The sequence below is a fragment of the Schistocerca serialis genome, chromosome 3 (genome assembly GCF_023864345.2).
Source record: "Schistocerca serialis cubense isolate TAMUIC-IGC-003099 chromosome 3, iqSchSeri2.2, whole genome shotgun sequence".
In the NCBI taxonomy this organism is placed as follows: Eukaryota; Metazoa; Arthropoda; class Insecta; order Orthoptera; family Acrididae; genus Schistocerca; species Schistocerca serialis.
Genome location: NC_064640.1, coordinates 310079484 through 310103135, shown reverse-complemented (window position 1 = coordinate 310103135; position 23652 = coordinate 310079484). Strand labels below are relative to the sequence as shown.

At 43.4% G+C, this 23652-nt stretch overlaps 1 protein-coding gene across 1 annotated transcript in view; it reads left to right on the top strand.

Annotated features, from left to right (window-relative positions):
* The window catches only part of LOC126470109 (acetyl-CoA acetyltransferase, cytosolic-like), a 70173-nt gene that overhangs the window by 22673 nt on the left and 23848 nt on the right, over positions 1-23652 (top strand). The window contains exon 2 of the mRNA XM_050097712.1: positions 22440-22570. Within this exon, the coding sequence (XP_049953669.1) occupies positions 22440-22570 (131 nt within the window). The remainder of the gene's footprint in view (positions 1-22439; positions 22571-23652) is intronic.

Below are 23652 nucleotides of genomic sequence, written 5' to 3'. Positions count from 1 at the left end.
GTCGTGCATTATCCTGCTCAAATGTAGGGTTTCGCAGGGATCTAATGAAGGATAGAGCCACGGGTCGTAACACATCCACTGTTCAAAGTGCCGTCAATGCGAACAAGAGGTGGCATCCCATACCATCACGCCGGGTGATACGCCAGTATGGCGATGACGAATACACGCTTCCAATGTGCGTTCACCGCGATGTCGCCAAACACGGATGCGACCACCATGATGCTGTAAACAGACCCTGGATACCTCCGAAAAAATGACGTTTTCCCATTCGTGCACCCAGGTTCGTCGTTGAGTACACCATCGCAGGCGCTACTGTCTGTGATGAAGCGTCAAGGGTAACTGCAGCCATGGTCTCCGAGCTGATAGCCCATGCTGCTGCAAATATCGTCGAACTGTTCGTGCAGATTGTTGTTGTCTTGCAAACGTCCCCATCTGTTGACTCAGGGATCGAGACGTGGCTGCACGATCTGTTACAGCCATGCGGATAAGATGCCTGTCATCTCGACTGCTAGTGATACGAGGCCGTTGTGATCCAGCATGACGTTCCGTATTATCCTCCTGAACCCACCGATTCCATGTTCTGCTAACAGTCATTGGATCTCGACCAACGCGAGCAGCAATGTCGCGATACGATAAACCGCAATCGCGATAGGCTACAATCTGACCTTTATCAAAGCCGGAAACGTGATGGTACACATTTCTCCTCCTTACACGAGGCATCACAACAACGTTTCACCAGGCAACGCCGGTCAACTGCTATTTGTGTATGAGAAATCGGTTGAAAACTTTACTCATGTCAGCACATTGTAGGTGTCGCCACCGGCGCCAACCTTGTGTGAATGCTCTGAAAAGTTAATCATTTGCATATCACAGCATCTTCTTCCTGTCGGTTAAATTTCGCGTCTGTAGCACGCCATCTTCGTGTAGCAATTTTAATAGCCAGTAGTGTAGTTCTAAGTTCGAGGGGACTGATGACCTCAGAAGTTAAGTCCCATAGTGCTCAGAGCCGTTTGAACCATTTTTATTGTTGCAATGATAATCACTTAGATATGTTACCTGTACAAATATATTCCCAAAATTTCGTACTCTACATAAACTATTTTTCGGTGTTGTGATTTGTTTCCGTCAGTGAAGAATAATTGTTGCTGGCCTAACAACTCTTCTTGATAATTCCATGCAGCTGAATCATAATAATAACAAAAATTAAATGTAACAAAATGCCACAGGAAAACACTGCAGTTGAAATAACTGTCCATTATCTGACATAGAAAGTTGTGCATTGCACTCTTACGTTCTGATTCCACGACGGGTTCCTTATGGACACGTTCAGAGAGCATAAGCTACTTAATTTCCTTGTAAGATCATCTTACCTGAAGAAGAAAGTCATCGTGGAGTTAGTATCTTATAAAATAGACCGTCGCATTGAACTTCATCTCGCAAAATCGCAGTGCCCTGCTGTGTAGACTACCAGTCTAACAAGGCAAGCTATATGTGCAGGTGCGCTATTCAATCTATAGTAGCCAATAACAGTACACGTTTAGGGTCAGATTCCTGAACCACTCCACTTTGAGTCTAGCCACACTATTCTTGAACCATACACCATCGTCGACCGTTTATTCGTTACTACGTCACTGCTCTCATGAAAGATGGAAAGAAGGGAATTTTACGGAGCCGGCCGCTGTGGCCGAGCGCTTCTAGGCGCTCCAGTTCCGAACCGCGCTGCTGCTACGGTCGCAGTTTCGTATCCTGGCTCGGGCATGGATGTGTGTGATGTCCTTAGGTAAGTTAGGTTTAAGTAGTTCTAAGTCTATGGGACTGATGACCTCAGATGTTAAGTCCCATAGTGCTTAGAGCTATTTGAACTTTTTTTTTTTTAATTCTACCGTTTCAGAGGCTGGGATACAATCTGGAGTTCCTGAGCAGACTGTGCGACAGTCGATAACACAATGCTGAGATACTGGTGAAACCTGTAGGCGTATAGGAGCTGTATTTTATCGTGTAACAACTGCAGTGCAAGATAACGAACTTGTCAATACATCATAGAAAAATCATTTTTGAATGTGGTGCAGTTGAAACACGTCCACTTCCGCAGCTGAGTATTCAGCATAGATAGGTGTAATATGGAGGACTCGAGTTCGATTCCCAGTACTGCCAAGGAGTTTTCCTTCATGGTACAGGGTGCACTTAGCCTCATGATGCCAACTAAGGAGCTACTTGACCAAGTAGTGGCGGCCCACTGTATGGAAAGTCTGCAACACGGGCAGGAGGGCTGTTTTCTGTCAGTATGCCCCTCCATACTGCATCCACATGTCGCTATGAGGCAGGGGGTCACACGGCGGCCGGTATGAAACCCTTGGGCCTTCACAGTATTACGAGGAACTTGTTTAGTTGAAGCATACTACGTTCCCCATTGCAGTGGGCATGGTTCGGCGTCGGTTTTAGAAGGCCAGACTACAAGGCAAGTCTGCAGTCAGCAAGGAGAGATACCATGATGGCTGTCAACTCTACCTATTACCGTTTATGACAGACAATATTGCTTGTGACTGGCAGAACGTCATATTTTCCAGTGAATTAGTATTTCCTCAGTGAATGATGGTACAGTACAAATGCATAAGTCACAAGGTTTTAATTTCGATCCTAAATATGTCCATGAGTCATCTCTCTGTGCCTTTATGTTTGTGGCAGTTGACTAAGCTCCTATAAGCTTACAATGCTTTGTGCGACAGGTGCTTGGTTGATTTGGGGGAGCGCACCAAACAGTGAGGTCATCGGTCCCTTTGTGCGATAGATGGTCGACTTAATGGTGCCCAGTATAACCACATTATCAGTAATCCCATCAGTGCGCGACAAGTACACTGTCTGATTAGAAGTATCTAGGCACTATGATTGTGAAGCGGAAACGCAGAGGAACAATCATGGCTAAATGAGGACCAGGCAGACCTTATGTAATGGCAGACAGGGACTGTTGAGCGCTGCAGAGGATGGTAGCAAAAGAAAAAGGAAGGAATCATTCGTGAGGTCCGATGAGATACCAGCAGTCCAACTGGATTGGATTGGATTGTTTAGGGGAAGAGACCAAACAGCGAGGTCATCGGTCTCATCGGATTAGGGAAGGACGGGGAAGGAAGTCGGCCGTGCCCTTTCAAAGGAACCATCCCGACATTTGCCTGGAGCGATTTAGGGAAATCACGGAAAACCTAAATCAGGATGGCCGGACGCGGGATTGAACCGTCGTCCTCCCGAATGAGTCCAACTGGCACAATGACTGTGCATAGGGAGTTAAAAAGAATGGGGTACAATTGTCAAGCAGCTACCCATAAGCCACACATTTCTGTAACACTTGAGGTGGTGCAAAGAACATCATTTTCAGTGGATGACTGGAAAAGAGTGATTTGGAGTGATGAATCACGTTATACCCTGTGGCAGTGCGAAGGAAGGGTATGGGTTTGGCAAATGGCTGGAGAACGATACCTGCCATCACGTGTAGTCCAACTATGAAGAATGGAGGAGGTGGTGTTGTTACAGTATACGGGTGTTTTTCGTGGTTAGGCTGTGGTTCTCTTATTGCACTTAAGAAAACGCTAAATGCGCAAGGAGACGAACATATTTTACAGCATTGTGTATTTCATGCAGCAGCAGAACAGTTTGGAGACTATGACTTATTCTATCAGAATGACAATGCACCCTGTCATAAAGCAGCATCTGTGAGACAATGGTCTGTGGACAATAACATTCCTGAAATGGATTAGCCTGCCCAAAGTCCTGAATCAGTGGAGCGCCTTTGGGATGAGTTAGAATGTCGACTTCACTCCATACCCCAGCGTCCAACACAACTCCCGTCTTTGGTTTGGGCTGTTGAGAAAGAATGGTCTTGCATTCCTCAACAGATATTCAGACATCTCATTAAAAATGTCTCCAGCAGAGGACAAGCCATCATAAAGGCAAAAGATAATCATCCGATACTAACGTCCACTAATAGGAGTCTAGATACTTTTGATCAGATAGTGTATATCCCGGGTGATTAATCTGTAGTTTCCAATACATCTGTCAGCGATGGTGCAAAGCAGAACGCGATTTCTCTTCTCAGCCAGTCTCGTTATGCACCAGACCTCAGCCCCATTGAAAATATAAGAACAGAGATAAACAGGACAATAAAAGGAAACTGGTCTGACTTTGTCTCAATAACCGATGATGACGTTTGGATCTTTTTCGGCCTCTCTTGGGAAAGATAGTAAATATTGACAGTTTTATTACCCACCTCATAGAACCCCTTCCTCACAGAATACAGACGGTCCTTGAAGTCAGATGCCTTTGTTTTATGTTTGTAGGTTGGACAGTAGTCTGTGTTGCACACAATGATTGATGGTTCCTCCACAGTTAGTTTCACGATTAATATTTATTGCAGCCTCACCACTGAAATGTAAAGTTCCACATAAGAAAATGATAACAGAAATGATCATCCTTGGTCAATATGAACATAGAAACACCAGCAGTTTGTCGTGATCTGAATCGTGACTCAGGTCGTGACGTAGACTGTGACTTAACCAGCACTGCGCAACTACACCATAGCACTGTCTCCAGACAGAGTGCGGATGGTTTCTGAGTTACATAACGCAGCGATGCAGCTCCAACTGATGGGACGCCTTAGGCGACCGGCGCGAGTGGCCTGGAGCAAAGCTACGACTGTAGCTGGCCGCTGAAGCGTCCGCCATGGTTCAAGTATACCGTGGCGGAGGAATATCTGCGGGCTCTCGAGGGTCACGTCATTCCCAGAAGTAAAATAGTCCATGATAGCAGCGCCGCAGCTGTTCCTTTGTGCTCTGTCTGTGGACGATTGTAGCGGTGGAGCTTGTTAGCGATGTGCCTGAGCACCGAATAAAAACACGAGAAGTACTAGTGAGATGCAGAAGTGTTTGTCTCTCTCTCTCTCTCTCTATCTCTCTCTCTCTCTCTCTCTCTCTCTCTCTATATATATATATATATATATATGTGTGTGTGTGTGTATGTGTGTGTGTGTGTGTGTGTGTGTGTGTGTGTGTGTGTGTGTGCGTGTGTGTGTGTACTAACACAAAGAATCGCTACATCAAAAAATAATTAATTTAGAATAATAGAATTTCAGGAATACATGTGTCTAGGCAACATATTTAAGTGATTAACACTGCAAAATCATAAGTTAATGTAAGTGAGAGATAATTCCTTGCAAATGTGAAGTGCTGGTACATTAATAACCGATGTAACTGCCAAAATGTTGAATACAAGCACGCAAACGCGCATGCATTGTGTTGTACAGGTGCTGAATGTAGGCTGGAGTTCAATGCCTGTTGCATTGCGTTCGTCAATACAGGGACAGTTAATACTGTTTGAGGTTGACGCTGGAGTTGTTGTCCGATGATGTCCCATATGCGCTCAATTGGAGACAGATCTGATGATCAAGTGGGCCAAGGCAAATGTCGACACTCTGTAGAGAATGTTGGGTTACAACAGCGGTATGTGGGCGAACGTTATCCTGTTGGGAAACACTCTCTGGAATGCCTTTCATGAATGGCAGCGCAACAAGACGAATCACCAGACTGACGTACAAATTTGCAGTTATGGTGCCTGGGATAACCACGAGAGTGCTCCTACGTCATATGAAATTGCACCCCATACAATAACTCCAGGTGTAGGTCAGTGTGTCTAGCAGGCAGACAGGTTGGTTGCAGGCCCTCAACTGGCATTCTTCTAATCAACATACGGCTATCACTGACATAGAGGCAGATCCAGCTTTCATCAGAAAACACAACAGAGCTCCACCCTGCCCTCCCATCAGCTCTCGCTTGACACCACTGAAGTCGCAAATGGCGGTGGTTGAGGTCAGTGGAATGCACGCTACAGGACGTCTGGCCCCGAGCTGTCCTTGAAGTAACCGATTTGTAATAGTGCGTTGTGCCACTGTGGTGCCAACTGCTGCTCACATTGCTGCTGCAGATGCAGTACAATACACCAGAGTCATACTCCGAACACCATGGTCTTCCCTCTCGGCAAAGCCACGTGCTCGACTTGAGCCTGGTCATCTTGCGACTGTATATTCTCGTAACCACCACTGCCAGTAATCATGTACAGTGGCTATATCCCTGCCAAGTCTTTTTGCACTATTGTAGAAGGAATATCCAGCTTCTCGTAGCCCTATTACGCAACCTCTTTCAAATTCAGTGGCGTGCTGATGATGGCGTCTTTGACGCCTTCAAGGCATTCGTAACTAACATAAATTCGCTATGTCCAGTCTCAAAGATAACTAACGTTCACGCCCGTTACAGCGTGTATTTAAAGCAAACCTGATTTTCATCCTCATAGTTACGCTACTAGCGCCACTCTTATGCAACTACTGCGAAATTTGAAAAGACATCATCTTTCAGATGTAGAAACACATTTACTAACTCCTTCTTGGTGCTGCGATTTTTTCCGTCAGTAACATCTATCGCTAATGGAGGAGCGAGGGTGTCTGTTCTATCGGACAGGTCCGACGTAAGACACCACATTTTTGGTTGATACAGCAGCAGTAAATATCAAATTTTGAAGGAAATACCAAAGCTGGCTACAATCGGACATCAGAATAATTCGATTGTGAGAGTTGAAAATTTGTGCTGGACCGGGTCTAGAAGACCTAGAACCCGGAAATGATTTGATAACTTTAGTATGGATGCACAACAGGGTCGAGCCTCTTGCCGGCCGAGGTGGCCGAGCGGTTCAAGACGCTACAGTCTGGAACCGCGCGACCGTTACGGTCGCAGGTTCGAATTCTGCCGCGGGCATGGATGTGTGTGATGTCCTTAGGTTAGTTAGGTTTAAGTAGTTCTAAGTTCGAGGGGACTGATGACCTCAGAAGTAAGTCCCATAGTGCTCAGAGCCATTTGAACCATTTTGAACCGAGCCTCTTGCAGGAATACAGGACTCGCTGCGAGCAGGTAGGTGAATGGACATAGGGCGCTACTAGCGTGTGGCAAGTTGTGGCACTGTCTGATGGGAAGCATAGCCGGATGGCCAAGACCACGTTCCGTCTTGCGCGTTGGGCTAGCAAGATGATCTTACTCCCACCCGTACCGCAGTGCTGCATGTGTCGAACTTGTGTGTACTCAGTTTTGTGTGTGTATCGGCCAATGTCAGATCGTTCTTGCCTAGCGCAGTTTATTGTTGGTTATCTCAGGCATTCTTTGCCCGCCCTATGATGCCCGTCAAGTCTCTCATGAATATTCCTCGTCGGGGTGCCGTTCGTTTCAATTTTGACAAGAATACGCGTCAGGTTCAGAGAGGCTCTTTAGAAATTCACGAATATTTGGTGTACACAGTTCGAGTTACATCTGCTTGGTTTTTGTGAAGTTCAAGGATCCCTTCCAAGTTCACCAGCTTCTGTCTCGGGTTGATCTTAAGTAATGTTTACATATCGTGATGGTTCCGTTAGTCCTGTCCTTCTTGTAAATGCGGCGATCGAGTATATTCCTGTTAGAGTTCACTATCTTCCACCTGAAGTGGATGATTCATTTCTGAAGGCGGCGTTGCTTCGTTTTTCGAATCCTTTGGTATATCTGGCGGGAGCGTTGGTCTGCACAACATCGCTTGCCGTGTTACAGTGGTGTTCGAACCATAGAAATGTGCGTGCAAATGAATATTCCTTCACATCTGAATGTTTGTGGTTATCGTATTCATGTTACGTTTGCAGGACAGGAAGGACATTGCTTCCTTTGTAATGAAACTGGTCATCTCAGATCCAGTTGTGGGCGTCGTGTTACCGTTTTGAAGTCGTCATGTGAAGGACGTCGTCCGTTGATGGGTCAATTAGTGTCTCGCAATCTGCTGTCAGTACTTTTCCAGCCTTAGAGACCGTTGGGGAGACATTACGCCCCCATTCCACGCGACTTTCCACCGTTACCGGCACTTTCAGATGCGGCCCCTGCTGCCGACAAGGCGTCGGCAGCGGTAGCACAATTTAAAAGCCGGCGGACTCAGGATGGTGAAGATTTTGAAATCACCCCTCCCCAGTCTCGCCTCTGCGAGAAGGTGACGGTGCAGTGTGCTACTTCCAATGATGATGCTTTGAAAACTGACTTTATTTGCGGTTCTTGTTCTGCCGGGGATGACGAAGCTGGTTTTGTTGATGTTGAAATGAATGTTGCATCTACGTCCGCTCCTCCACCAGTGGATTCCGATGATGTAACGGGGCATAGTCTGCTGTTCTACCTTTACAGTGTTGTAGTGCAGTAATACCCCCTCCGTATTTTGATACGATCGAGTAGCAGGTTACTACGGATTTATTTCCAGGAAGTCAGTCGATTTAGAAAGCTTCAGACGCTGTCTCTTCTTTATCTGCTGATGATGATCGTGGCTCTCGGCTGTGTTTCTCGCATTCCGTCGAGTGGAATGGGGACGCCTCACCCTCCACCACGCCTGCAAAGGACGCTGATGAGCCCCCTACCCTACTGCGCCAAGAAGCTGTGTTGTCGTGGAGTCGTATGGAACAACGTTTTCAGCCTGGGCGTGCAGCGTCGCGCCGAAAAAAAACAAAGCATGGAGTCTGCACCTTCCGGTGGGGAGGATTCAAATCCTGTACCTTCTCCGCAATTTGCTGGTGTTATGGAGAGTGGGAGGTGATGTGTGAATTCTTTACCAGCTCTCCCTACATGCCTTACATGTGTTAATTAATGCGGGCGTATACGTTTCCTACCATGAATGTTAATAGGATACTCTCTCCATTACGGTTTGCTGCATTACAACAGTTTATTTATGATTCCCAAGCTGATGTCATGTGTTTGCAGGAGGTGTTATTTGATGTGTTTGTTATGTCTCCCTGCGTACTCTGTTTTTTAATGTTGCATTGGAAAGTTTTGCTGGTGTGGCCGTACTTTACAGGCACGTTACTCCGTTGACGGACTTTGAAACGCTACACGATGGTCAGGTTTTTATGATTCAACCTTAATTTTTTTTTATGCTCCATCTGGATCTGGTCGCACATATGACCGTGCGCGTTTTTGTAAGCAAGATGTCATTTATTTACGTCGTCAAAATCCGGGGAAAATTTTGATGGGGGAAAATTTTAACTGGGTCTTACGTCCTGTGGATAAGACTCCCGGTTGTAACCATTGTCGTGAACTTAATGATATGGTGACGTCGTCGAATCTGCAGGATGCTTGGATCTGCAGATGTCCCATATTAGTGCGGTTTTCGTATTTCACTGCTACTTCTAGTAGTCGGCTGGATCTTTTTTATTTGTCTGCTTCCCTTTATAGTCAACTTTTGTTAATTGAAGTTATACAAATGAAATGACACAATTTCAGATGCATTACTGGTCTCACACAGATATGATTTTATGTATATAGACCGGAGTGTAAAGTGAAATTCCTAAAGTGAAAAACCAACACTAGGATTCGAACCCGGGTCTCCTGCTCACCAGGCAGGTGGATTAGCCAATAAGCCACCTTGGCACAGTGGTTCACACAATTGCACGGTTTACGCTGCTATGCCTCCTTCCTCGACCAAATCCTCACTGCCGCTCCAGTCTACTTTAAATTCCCCCTCGCACACCGACAGACTTGCCGAGGCTCTCCATGTTCTGGAATAGCACCCCAGGAATTTAAGATAGACAGGTGTAGCAGTGAGAGTTTGAATCGAGAAGGGACGCATGCTAGGGTAATCCGTGCAGTTGTGCGAACCGCTGTGCCAAGGTGGCTTAGTGGCTAGCGCACGTGCCTAGTAAGCACGAGAATAGGTTCGATTTCCAGTCTTGGTACAAATTTTCACTTGCTGGTTCAGTCTATATAAATAAAACTGAAGTTATTCCTGCCAGCTTCACCTACCACTATGCTGCTTCAATGACTCTTAATCATGTCCCGCAGCGGGTACATCTTTCTCGCCCTATTTGGAAGCTGAATATTTTATGTCTGACGGACCTCTCTCTCTATGATATCATCGCTGCAGTGAGGGGGTGGACAAGCCGTTCCCATGTGCGTTATTTCTCGATTATGGAATGGCGGGATGCCGTTGCCAAAACTCGACTTCGCAGTGTACTCATGCGCTTATGCGTTGGAAAAGACTACAATTAGATTGCTTTCGTTTGCGTTCCCAGCCACTTTCGTTTCTCCAGTATCAGTAAGCATATCTGTAACATCTAATTCGGCATTGAACGCGAACTCAAAGGACGTGTCTCACTACTATTCGTTCTATCGATGGACATGAGTCACCTCTACCTGGCCCGCCCGGTTGGCCGTGCTGTCTGACGCACGGCTTTCCGGGCGGGAAGGAGCGCCTGGTCCCCGGCACGAATCCGCCCGGCGGATTTGTGTCGAGGTCCGGTGAACCGGCCAGTCTGTGGATGGCTTTTAGGCGGTTTTCCATCTGCCTCGGCGAATACGGGCTGGTTCCCCTTATTCTGCCTCAGTTATACTATGTCGGCGATTGCTGCACAAACAAGTTCTCCACGTACGCGTACACCACCATTACTCTACCACGCAGACATAGGGGCTACACTCGTCTGGTGTGAGACGTTCCCTGGGAGGCCACCGGGGGCCGCACCGCACAATAACCCTGGGTTCAAATGGCTCTGAGCACTATGGGACTTAACTGCTGTGGTCATCAGTCCCCTAGAACTTAGAACTACTTAAACCTAACTAACCTAAGGGCATCACACACATCCATGCCCGAGGCAGGATTCGAATATGCGACCGTAGCGGTAACACGGTTCCAGACTGTAGCACCTAGAACCGCACGGCCACAACGGCCGGCACCCTGGGTTCGGTGTGGGGCAGCGGAGGGGTGAAGTGGACTGCGGTAGTCGTCGTGGGGTTGCGGACCACTGCGGTTGCGGCGGGGACGGAGCCTCTCCGTCGTTTCTAGGTCCCCAGTTAACATACAATACACCCCTACCTGATACAATGCGTAAGCTTTCTCGATATGTTTGCCATCGTCACGGAATCACCCTGCGTGTATACATACATTCACAGGCGCCGGCACCTATAACTTTGACGCTCAGTGCTGTTGTTAGATGACGTTTCTGGATGTAGGTTCCTGTTTAAAACTTGATCTACTAAGTCCCCGCTACAACCTATACAAGTGTTTTAACACGAGTTGTCAAACACACTGTATATAGTGTGTCTGAGGGCATGCCTGTCTTCATAACTTCAGCGCAGATGCACAACAGGGTCCGAGCCTCTTGTGAGAACACAGGACTCATTGCAAGCAAGTAGGTCAATGCAAAGTGAACGCTACTAGAGTGTGACAAGTTGATAATTTGCATCAGACTGGAAGCATGTCCACATGGACAAGGAGGTTAAGGCAATCACTCGCATTAAGCAGGAGATCGGTTCAAGTCCTTGTCCAGCACAAATTTTCAACTTCCACGATTGAATTATTTCAATGCCTGATTGCCGCAGGCATCAGTCTTTCCTTCGGAATGACATATTAATCAACTTCAAATAAACTTCATTTGCACATGTGTTTCTCATAGTTTCAGGTGCATCAGTTTTCATACTTTCTCCATTTCGGCTTTTAGATATGTGATTCTGTCAATTTGATCTCCGGTGCCATATTGTTAGCCACACAATACCCACAGTAAACATTGTTTGTTGAACTTGGTTTGGATTGTAAGGACATTTATGCTGTACACATCACTATAAAATTGTCAACTCTACCTAACACCTGTATGGAAAGATTGATTTCATTTCTCTCCAGCAAGATTTAGGGCAGGAATTTGATCAAATGCTAGCCCATCGTGTGATAACACTTACTTCTGCCAATCAGTGGCTCCACCTTTTCCAGTCATTTGAGAACCAAGTTCCTTGCATGTACAGTGTGGTCCATTGAACGTGACCAGGCCAAATATCTCACGAAATAAGCGTCAAACGAAAAAACTACAAAGAACGAAACTTGTCTAGCTTGAAGGGGGAAACCAGATGGCGCTATGGTTGGCTCGTTAGATGGCGCTGCCATATGTCAAACGGATATCAACTGCGTTTTTTAAAACAGGAACCCCCATTTTTCATTACATGTTCGTGTAGTACGTAAGGAAATATGAATGTTGTAGTTGGACCACTTTTTTCGCTTTGTGACAGATGGAGCTGTAATAGTCACAAACATATGGCTCACGATTTTAGACGAACAGTTGCTAATAGGTAGGTTTTTTAAATTAAAAAACAGAACGTAGGTACGTTTGAACATTTTATTTCGGTTGTTCCAATGTGATACATGTACCTTTGTGAACTTATCATTTCTGAGAACGCATGCTGTTACAGCGTGATTTCCTGTAATGTTCGCACATGCATTGACAATGCGCTGACGCATGTTGTCAGGCGTTGTCGGTGGATCACGATAGCAAATATCCTTCAACTTTCCTCACAGAGAGATATCCGGGGACGTCAGATCTGGTGAACGTGCGGGCCATGGTATGGTGCTTCGACGACCAATCCACCAGTCATGAAATATGCTACTCAATACCGCTTCAATCACACGCGAGCTATGTGCTGGACATCCATCATGTTGGAAGTGCATCGCCATTCTGTCATGCAGTGAAACATCTTGCAGTAACATCGGTAGAACATTACGTAGGAAATCAGCATACATTGCATCATTTAGATTGTCATCGATAAAATGGGGGCCGAATTATCCTTCCTCCCATAATGCCGCACCATACATTAATCCACCAAGGTCGCTGATGTTCCACTTGTCGCAGCCATCGTGGATTTTCCGTTGCCCAATAGTGCATATTATGCCGGTTTACGTTACCGCTGTTGGCGAATGACGTTGGTCGCTAAATAGAACGCGTGCAAAAAATCTGTCATCGTCCCGTTATTTCTCTTGTGCCCAGTGGCAGAACTGTACACGACGTTCAAAGTCGTCGCCATACAATTCCTGGTGCATAGAAATATGGTACGGGTGCAATCGATGTAGCATTCTCAACACCGACGTTTTTGAGATTCCCGATTTTCGCGCAATTTGTCTGCTACTGATATGCGGATCAGCCGCGATAACAGCCAAAACACCTACTTGGGCAGCATCATTTGTTGCAGGTCGTAGTTGACGTTTCACATGTAGCTGAACACTTCCTGTTTCCTTAAATAACGTAACTATCCGGCGAACGGTCCGGACATTTGGATGATGTCGTCCAGGATACCAAGCAGAATACATAGCACACGCCCGTTGGGCATTTTGATCACAATAGCCATACATCAACACGACATCGACTTTTTCCGCCATTGGTAAACGGTCAATTTTAACACGGGTAATGTATGAAGTAGCAAATAGCGTCCGCACTGGCGGAATGTTACGTGATGCCACGTACTTATACGTTTGTGACTACAGCGCCATCTATCACAAAGAGAAAAAAGTGGTTCAACTAAAACATTCATATTTCTTTATGTACTACACGAATATGCAATAAAAAATGGGGGTTCCTATTTTAAAAAAACGACGTTGATATCCGTTTGACCTGTGGCAGCGCCATCTAGCGGGTCAACCATAGCGCCATCTGGTTTCTCCCTCCAAGCTAGACGAGTTTCGTTCTTTGTAGTTTTTTCGTTTGATGCTTATTTCGTGGGATATTTGGCCTGGTCACTATCAATGGACCACCCTGTATATGTGGTGTCATCAAGGCTACTATTAATGTGCAGTGAAAAGTGGACACGCACATCATATTTACCAGCTTGTAGAACTGATGGCAATACTATCTGAGGGTCGATGTATTTTGGTCCTTTCTGATGCAACTTCCTCTACTTCAGTGCAGCTAGCAACTTTGCAATAAACAGAGGCATTCATCAAAGTGCCAATTAGTTGTCATTATTGTTTCAGAGAGAGCATTATTTAGAAACATTCTGCAACAACATTGTCTCAAATGCATTTGCAGTCTACCACTGAATATTTAAGCCATATTTCCAGAAAGACGGTTTTAAAACCTTCCCAGCAGGATGTCAATGCCACTGATTGCCTACCACTCTCCACTAATATGAAGAACTTTAGTTCTTTCTGGGAAATGTTAATTATTATAGGAAATTCACCCCAAAGGTGGTCCTGATTTATCATCCTCAGAACCAACTAAAGGAGAAAGGCACTTAATCTGAATGGACCCCTTTATGTTGGAAGGAATTTATCACTCTGAAAGCACACCTCAAATCTTCCTACATGATTTGTTACTTTTACACACTTCAGGTGTCATCTGCTAGTGACAGATGTATTGTAACATGAAACTGGCACTATACTTCCACTTAAGTATCCAGATGGAGCAGAGTAACAGGTGGGTTACATGTACAAAATCTGCCATCACAAGTAAACTGTACACAGATAGGAAAAGGATGCTGTCAATAAATCGTGGTGCCCAGAAAATCCAGTCCTTTTTTATTGTACAAAACTTTGTGGGTCTTCAATCATGAACTATTAATCTTACTTGTCATCATGCCCACCTATCTTCCTGAGGAAACTTCATGAAAGCTCCAGTGTCGGGTGCTCTGTCTTAGTGTTTATTATGCTGCATTTACTACTGGCCTCTCGTGTATCATTGAAATGCTGATGCCTTTTTGTGTCTTTGGAGTATTTCTGCTGTTGACTTTCATATACAATAAGCTTTTTATTTTCAACTTGATCACAGTTTATAGCAAACACTGCCAGAATTTTCAATTATGCTACATAAAGTCTCTTTCACCACCTCTGGAGAACCTCTATTCCAAAGAGTCCTCAGATAAGCTTGACGGTTCCCTGACCATCTACCTACCGGCACCCTATTAGGTGCTTCACATCCTCTTCTCGAGCACCACTGATGCTAGTCTACTGCATGACATCTTACTGGTGACAGACATCCCATGTAATGGACGAAAAATATTTGTCAAGTGCCGCACATACTGATTGGGTATCAATGGAGTCATAAAATGGGCAGCCTGTAAAGTCTGCTCCTGTGTGTACAACCAAACTCTGCTTCCACAAACCACAGCCTACATCAGAGAACCTGTGAGTACAGATCTATATTGATTATATGGGTGCATTCCTCAGATTCATGTCATTCTTAGCATTGTACACATTTTCTAATTTTCCATATAACTTGTACCACAGTGAGAGTGACAGTCACAGCATTGATGACTACATGTGCCATCAAGGGAACCTCACAGACCATTGTTTCTGATAATAGCTTCCAATTCATGTGCTTGCAATTCAAATCCTTCTTACACAGAAATGGAGTAAAACACTTCACTGCTGCTCCAGTGTACCTGCATTCCAGTACAGAGGTTGAGTGGCTGGTGAGGCCACAAAAAGTGCAAGTCAATAAAGATGGTATATGGGTATGCAGCCTTCCACAGTGACTTTTGAAGATGAAGTCTTCTTGGGTTATTAGCCAAATCAAGGTGTCATTCGGCAGCAACATTTCAACAAGTTTCCTACTTGTTATCTTAAGGTGAAGTGTCAGGTTCATGTCAAGTTTGTATCATTATAGACACTTGACTGCAGGCTCCTCTGCCTAGTCTGCAGGGGCAGGGCCAATCATGCATCTCCAGAAGGTATGTCGTGGATGGTACTGTGGGGGATTGTAGACAATCATGGGGAGAACTCCTGGCATGTTGGAGGGTCCTGCCATTTTCTCTTAATGCTGCCTGTCTCTTCCATTGGCAGCCTTTGTCGCTTTCACATCAGAGCGCTTTTGACATATTCTAGCCAGCACTACATTCTGTGCAGAGCTCACCCCTATTCCAATTGACAAGATCATCGTGGGCCCATATCGCTACTGCCTCTTTAATGATCAAGTCTCAGAACTCATTCATCTCATGCAACACCTCTGTTTGTTCAAAGTAAAAAATATGACCTTTGTTGAGGCTGTGCTCTGCCACTGCAAATTTGTTCATTTGGCTGAGGTGAATGCTTCACACATGTTCTGAGGGGCAGTATGAAATACACTGTTGCATGTGGCCAATATATTGCTCACCATATTTGTAACTGATGCTGTAGACTCCAGGTATCCATAGTTATAGATTGTCTTTCATTGAGCCAAGGATATTTTTGATTTTAGTCAATGAGCAGAAAATGGATTCAGTGAGGCTCTTCTTCAATATCATTGCAGTCTTGGCCATGGGTTGCCCAGCACATGGAAGAAACACCAGATGCTTTATGTCTTCTTCCTTCTTTTTACTGTGTGGCTGGAGAGCAAATCTTATCTGTGTCTCCAAGTCACCGTTCTTACAAAGGGTTCCCTCAAATGCTGGAACATATTCCTCGCTGCATATGTCTTGTGCTCTGTGCACCAGGGTGCTGAAGGTGATGCGTCGGAAACTTGTCGAAACATTGCCACACATTGATGCCTTGACTCAGCTGATAACCTGAGAAGACTTCATCATAGATAAAGATGGTGTCTACACAGGAAGCTCTGATCAGTATTTTGGCCATGTACTATTCGACTGTTGTCCACTGCCACAGCCCAGAACCCCTCCAGTACAGAAGCAACAAAAAATAGCTCTGCCCATTGCCACCAGTAGCACCACTGAGGTGGCAATGGAACTGCTCTCATACAGGCTCCCAGATGTGTGTATGGGCTTTCAGATATTCACAATGGAGGATTCTTGACACCATCATTAGGTGGTGAGTGTAACTCCAACATTTGCCTCGATCAAGCCATAGAAAACTTAAATCAGGATGACCAGATGAGGAATTGAGCCATCATGTTCCAGAGTGTGAGTTCAGTATGCTAACCACTGTGCGACCTCATTTGGTGCATCACATTGGTTGACATGTTGATCACCATGCATGGGGTAAGCGAAGCTCAGCATCTCACAAACTTATTCGGTTAATTCTGACTTGCTTCCGTGGTGATTTTTTGTTAGCTTGTTTACAGACACTGAAAATTGTTAGTGAATTGATTGACTCATGATAAATATTTTCTCAATGACATTGTATAAACCTCATGGCAAGTGTTAGTTGACTTTAACTAAATGCCATATAAATGCTAGTGCCAATTGTCACATGTATATATTCTGACATAGTTATGGCAATATGACTCATCTGGTAAAGCACCAATGATGATTGTTTTATAGTTGAAATCTAGATCTGCAATAAATTATGGCTTCTGCAACTGATCGCTGTCCTCCTGTACATTTGTTAGTTGATTGGCATAATAATGTTAACGTCAGTTACGACACGAAAATAATGACTTCAGATGCATGAGAAGTAGGGGAAAGTGTTGTTCCTAGGTATGCTTTGCAGACTTTTGCCTCTTGCCAACCCTGCAATAGCAGATTAATTTATTTTCTTATTCCATTCTTAAATGATGCTATTCACTTTTTATGTGCTGCTGGCTTTTTCTGAAATTACAAAAATTACTCTAGAAAATTAAAGTTTTTACAAAGGAGAAAATTTGTTCCAAGGTACAACATAGTAATTTACAAGTGTTTCAATTGAGAAAACCTTTGCTTCCCAGTCACAGTTCCACTCAAAACACAACCATTTATATTGCAGTGTTAGTGGGATGCTATGCATGGGATGCTAATTATGTAGTCCAGCTGCTGCTAGTCTCTAACCAGTGGTATTAGGTGACACAGAATGTTGCAAGCAGTGCATTGCTTGTTCTCAGATGGCAAGCACAAATGAGAATGGGTTACGATGTGCTTGGTGCACAATGTGACAATCCTCCTTTGTGGTGGTCAAACATGCCAACCAGAAACTTAATGACTAGTATGCCTCCCCTCATGTTCCCGTGTAGTCTGACATTGGGCCACTGTCACCTGTGAGTGCTCCACAAATTTGAATATTGTATTATTCAACCAGTTGGCCAAATGGAGATGCAAAATGATTCCCATTTCAAACGCTATCAGGGGGTGATAAGACTGTCTCACATGAGTACACAGCATCTCCATGTTCTTCGCTGTTTTCAGCCTACACCTGACACTGTTCATGCCCCTTATACAACATACCATGCCTGGTAACAACACTACACACAAAGAACACTAATGCATTCTGGTGATTGTTCTGCCTTTCACAGAGAGTTTCAGTTCTAATCTTTTACATACCTGCTGATGGTGTGTTCATGTATAGAGTTAAACTGGCATCCAACCATAACTTTTGGGTGTTTCACTTTTTTGTTATACAGTGTATTAGCAAACAGTTGCAAATGTGCTAGGAATTCTGTCAGATTCTGGTGTCTTGTTTGAATCAAGTGGTCTTCATTGTTTTGCAATACCGAGAGTGCTTATTTTACCGTCTCTAATTTGTAATAATGTGTGGCCCTCAGACATAGGTACAATGATATCAACTTCATTTGTGAATGTATTTTTAGATGCGGATTTTAATATTTCAGAATGTACCAGACACCTCAAACTACTACCACATGGTTGGAATATTTTTATCCAACTGAATACATGTTATCTCAGAATCTAATGGGTAGTAGAAAAGTCCCTTTATTAATCTAAGTTCACCAACTTCAGATTCTTTTGTCTCAATGAATTCACATTTGAATTTATTTTGGGCTTCCCTAGACCAAATGTTTCTACCTGTTGCTATAAACTTCTCACCTTCTGGGGAGTCTTCTATGTCTTTTGATGCATGTTCCAGGTGTGCACTGATACTCTTTGAGTGAGGCTAGTTGTGTTTACCATCTCTGCCAGTCTCTGAAAAGGACCAAGAATGATTCCATATCATAGGTGACAGGCATTGTTTATCTCACTGACTGCTTCCAGCCTTGTTCATTGCATATGGGATGGTCTCATCCACTTCTTGGGAAACACACTCAGTGCCCATTTGATGTGTTCCCTTCCCAAAGTGTCTGCGACTAGCAGCCCTTTCTTTTCCCTGTAGCTACTCAAGTCTCAACAAAGGGGCCACATTTCAATCATGGTAATTAGGGTACAGATGCTGTGTCACCTTATCAGGGAATGGTAATAGTTCAAAGCTATTTTTATATGGTTGGAGCTAGTCTTTCGACCATCTTTTAGCTACATACAGCTCTAGCTCTGGGTACGACCCACCAGTCACTATCAAGTGGTTTCTTGATGCTAGATTTAGGACTCTATGAACCACTTGGGCAGCAGGAGTAACTGTCAAGCTACATTGCTCATGAGACTATCCTACCACAGCACCACAAATGCTGTTTGCAGCAGGCATACAAAGCCTGTCAACAACTGCCAATGCAACTTCTAGCTGTCTATGGGCAGCAAACAACACTTTAATCAAGATTCCGCAACACCTGAATCAAGATCCCACAACACTAACAATCCCTAACTATTATCCACTCTGTAAACTACACTCAAACTTAGATCTTCCTAAAACAAAAACTAGGAGAGAAATTGATAATACTAAACTTATGGTAGAGCTAATTGTAAACTATTGACTGTTTACTTCCACAAAGTTGTAACTAAAAAACAATACTATGCATAATGTACAAACTTCATACCATACCTGCTGCAAGTGACCATAACAAGACAGCTAACTTATGCTTGTTCTTTGAGATACAGCACACTTCTCACTAAATTGTAAATCTTCCAGCTCCTTAGCCAAAGAAGCTAATCCCACTTAATTTCATGGCTACACTGAAGAGACACACCAACGAAACACTTAAAATCTATTACCATGTTCAAGTCAGTACTTGAATCTGTAGCCTCCAGCTTACAAACCAGCAACACTACACTAGAGAGGTGTATATTGTACATAAGACTTTTGGACATTTCAACATAACTTGGTTTATGCTAGGATGACTTTATTTGTGAACTGAGGTGGGGCAGGTGAATTTCGTCTTACAGCCATGGAGGGAAACCTCTGTTAAAACCATGGCTGGGGTGGAAATGGTGCTTTAGCTGTCTCACCAACTGCATTGGTCATCAGTACAAGCACTTAACCAGTTATGCAACTGCAGCATGGGTGTCGTCATCATCACTAGATTGCCTTCTTGGTGCACACAAGCTCTCCCACTCTTCTGCTACTGATGGTGTATTCACTGCTTGTAGCTGTAGCAGTTTGGAACTAGTGCCCCAGTATCATCTGTGGATCCCTATATGCTGCATGCTGCGCCATCACAGGGCATAGTTGCTGGCAGTTCAAGTTGGGATAGATGATGCTATCCTTTGCTCCCTCTACAAATGCTCTGATTTGACGCCTGTACATTCTGTAGCAGCTTGACAGGCAAACTCCTTAGTTGCTGGCAATTGGAAACTTCTGTTGTTCAACCTCCTGCAGCAAGATTTCTTTCCCTTGAGTGCCTGTTCATGTAGTGATATGATTGCAACCAAATCTGTGGTATGTACCTTCGTTAGCTGTGGCTGCAGCATGCACCAGGATGAAGGATGTAGACGGGATTGGCTCTGCAGTGCTTAGCAATGAAGTCCAGTGGATATGCAATGGTAGGGGCTTCACCCTGACCTGTATTCCTTGCATTACAGTGATCAGGTATAGGTCTGCTGCACCCTCCTTCTCATGAATAGTTGCCTGTACATGAGAATGACTCCCACTGCACTGATTAGTGTCTTCTCTCACCACAGAGAGTTACAAAACAATATTGGCTGTACCAGGACTTTTCATTCTTGTTATTTATCTATTATTTACATTCCCTCAATAGGGACTGGGCTAGAGATGGCCGTATTTCCACTCTTCAGTCTTTGATGTATACTGTACAATTAGTTGATGATGCATAGAAAAAAATTGTTGTTGACAGTAATAATTTGCATATGAAGGAATACAGCCTGTGTTTAAATTATTGATAACAGGTTATAATGTAATATTTAAATGAAAACCTTCAGTCTTTGAATAAAAATATTAAAATGCATGAAAATTCATTGATGAGAGTAAAAATGGTGGTCTGAAGTTTGATGGGATGACATTTATGATTTTCAGTACTGGTAATATTATCTGCGTAAGGGCTTCAGAGGCACATGAGGCTGAAGAGGAGGTGATTTGAAAAATCAGTGTGGAGTGATTACTGAGAATGGTCAAGAGACAGTATGTAGGTGTTGAGAGATGAGTAGGATTGCAGGTATGCACGGAAAGGATGGTTTGGAGCCTTTGCTTGGAATGGAAGAGGAAGGGTAAGCTATAGTTGATAGGATGGGAACATTTCAGTAACTATTTTATGGTATGTTAGGAGAAGGTGGTTGAAATCATCCTGGCCAAAGGCATGGAGAGTTTATATGAGATAAGATTTAGTTTTGATCCTTTTCATCCATAGTGATCCGCAGGAATAAAATGTTAGTCAGACTGCAGAAATTTGCTTAAATACAGATTATGTAGTCTGCCTTTCATAGCTCTTCTCTGCAACATAAAATGAGTTGCTAAACAGACATAAGTAATTTATTGTATACTGAGACATGACTCTCTTCTCCACAAACACCCCCCCCTCCCCACACACATACACATACATGAACAGAGAGAGAGAGAGAGAGGGAGAGAGAGTGAGTGAACTCTGCTTGAAATTCACTATGATCATTCAGACTTCATAGTTCTAATGGTTTCATTATTAATAATAGTAATAATTTCATGTGGCTCAATGGCTTGGTGCAGGTGTTTCTCACCTACCCTTGTAATCCTGCCTGGGAAATGAGACCTACAGTTTAACATGGGATCTGTATCACGTGTCGTTCCTGGTGGAACTTCACATCATTGAGAGGGGAAAGTTAGGTTAAAGGCAGGTTGAAAAATCCATGGCCTGACCAGGTTTCAACCTCCTAACCTTTCAGTTTCCAGCCAAGTGCTTAATTGCTAGACCAGCAGGTCTGACCTTTTACATTAATATGATTATAAGTGAGTTGCTTCTTGGAGTCACATTTCTTCTTATTCTTGTTTGATTTGATGTATAGAAAACGGAACTAATCCACTGTTGTAGCTTGATATGAACATTTCTAGGCTGGACATTACTATTAATAGCTCATTTCTTGGAACTATGCTTATTTCTATAGATATTTAAACTTAACATTTCTAGCTGCTGACACTCTTTCCCACCAGGTTTGTTCACACTATTAACTGAACCCTTTGAAAAGGGTCACATTTCTATTCTTTGTTTACTTACTAACATTTCCCACATAACAGAAGGCCTACAGATAAACATTTCACTAAAACTGTTTTTATGGCAAAACCTATGCAAAGAGGTAAACTGTAGAAACAAGTACATGCTAATTTGAAAATACATGTCCCCTAATCATGACATTTCAGTCAAGTGGTTTAAAAGCAGTTGATGAACAGTCAGGGACAAATCTGATGTACATCAAGAAAAGATCCTATCTCATAACATACATGAAGTAGTTGCTCTATTGTGCAAAACAAAGTAACCCACATTAACTCAGTAAATCTGGTAATTATTACATTTATTATGATTACAGTTCATTCATTGTGCTTATGATACATTCTAGCCACTACAATAAAAGCAGAATTTCATATCAATGATTGATTGCAAATGTGAATAATGTGTTCATTACCAGTTACTCCTTGCAGCATAGTAAAATTTCTTTAATTTTATTTCAAACTAACAGGTGCCTTTGGTGGATCCCTATCATCCCTGAGAGCAGATGAATTGGGCACTGTTGTAATTAAAGAAGCTCTGCGCAGAGCTGAAATTGAGCCTGATAAAATACCAGGTGTCTGTGAAGTAGTTATGGGACAGGTGAGCATATATCCATCGATATTTATTGTATGATTCTTTGAAAAGTGTAACTTCATTGTACTGTGGACCATTTTGACAAGTACTTCACCTGTGCTTCCATACATACATAATGGTCTAGTTAAAGAAAGCACAATAAAATATAAAAAAACAAACATAATAGTAACAGGGGAGGCAGAACTCTATAAAAAACTGAAAGAACTTTAATATTTTTGTCAGAGACAGCAACTAAGTACTTCTGTGTCAGATAACAGGTAATGTCTGCACATATGCATGCCATACATGTATTTGCATGTTAACATCCCTGATGTTGCGATAAACGGTAGTGCATATCTAATGCTTTCCTAACTCTACTGAGATGTTTGGTGTTTCAGTAGATATTTCAAATTTCATTTTTTTGCAATGTCTACATGGAGTCAGCTCAAACAAATATTAATCATCATGTGACACTCAGTGTTAATGAGAAACATTGGGTTGTTTCTCTTTACAAACAATAGGCTCTTAAACTGAATTTTATGAACCCGTTCAATTGAGCAGTGCCAGAGTCATATATTGTGATATTCTGTTCGATATCTGTTTATTAGTTGATTTTTATCAACACAGAAAATAACCAGTACTACAAGAATGAATGGAGATATTAATGTGTTAGGTATGTGGAAACTGGAACATCTGGCCACTTTGAAAAAATATAATGAAAGTGATACTCTACTAGGTTGTATTGGTGTTTTAGCTTTAAATTGGTCCCTAATCCAGTGAATAACAACACCATACACAAAGAAACGAATAAACATTTTTTCACCATGTCTCCCTTCATGACTTGCCCCATTTCATATACCATCTCATGCAGTGCCATGTCTGTCATCACCATGCAACACCACGACTCAGTTATTCCTCGAATACTGGTTATTATTCATGCTTCTCTGTCCCTGTTATCACATTTCACTGAACTGAATGTAGTACTTGACTACTGTGTGATCATTCTACAGAATGGACACATGAAATTCAACTTTTAAAATACGTTTTGTGCATATCAAAAAATTATTGACATTTTCCCTTGAGATGGATATCCTATAAAACATATGATT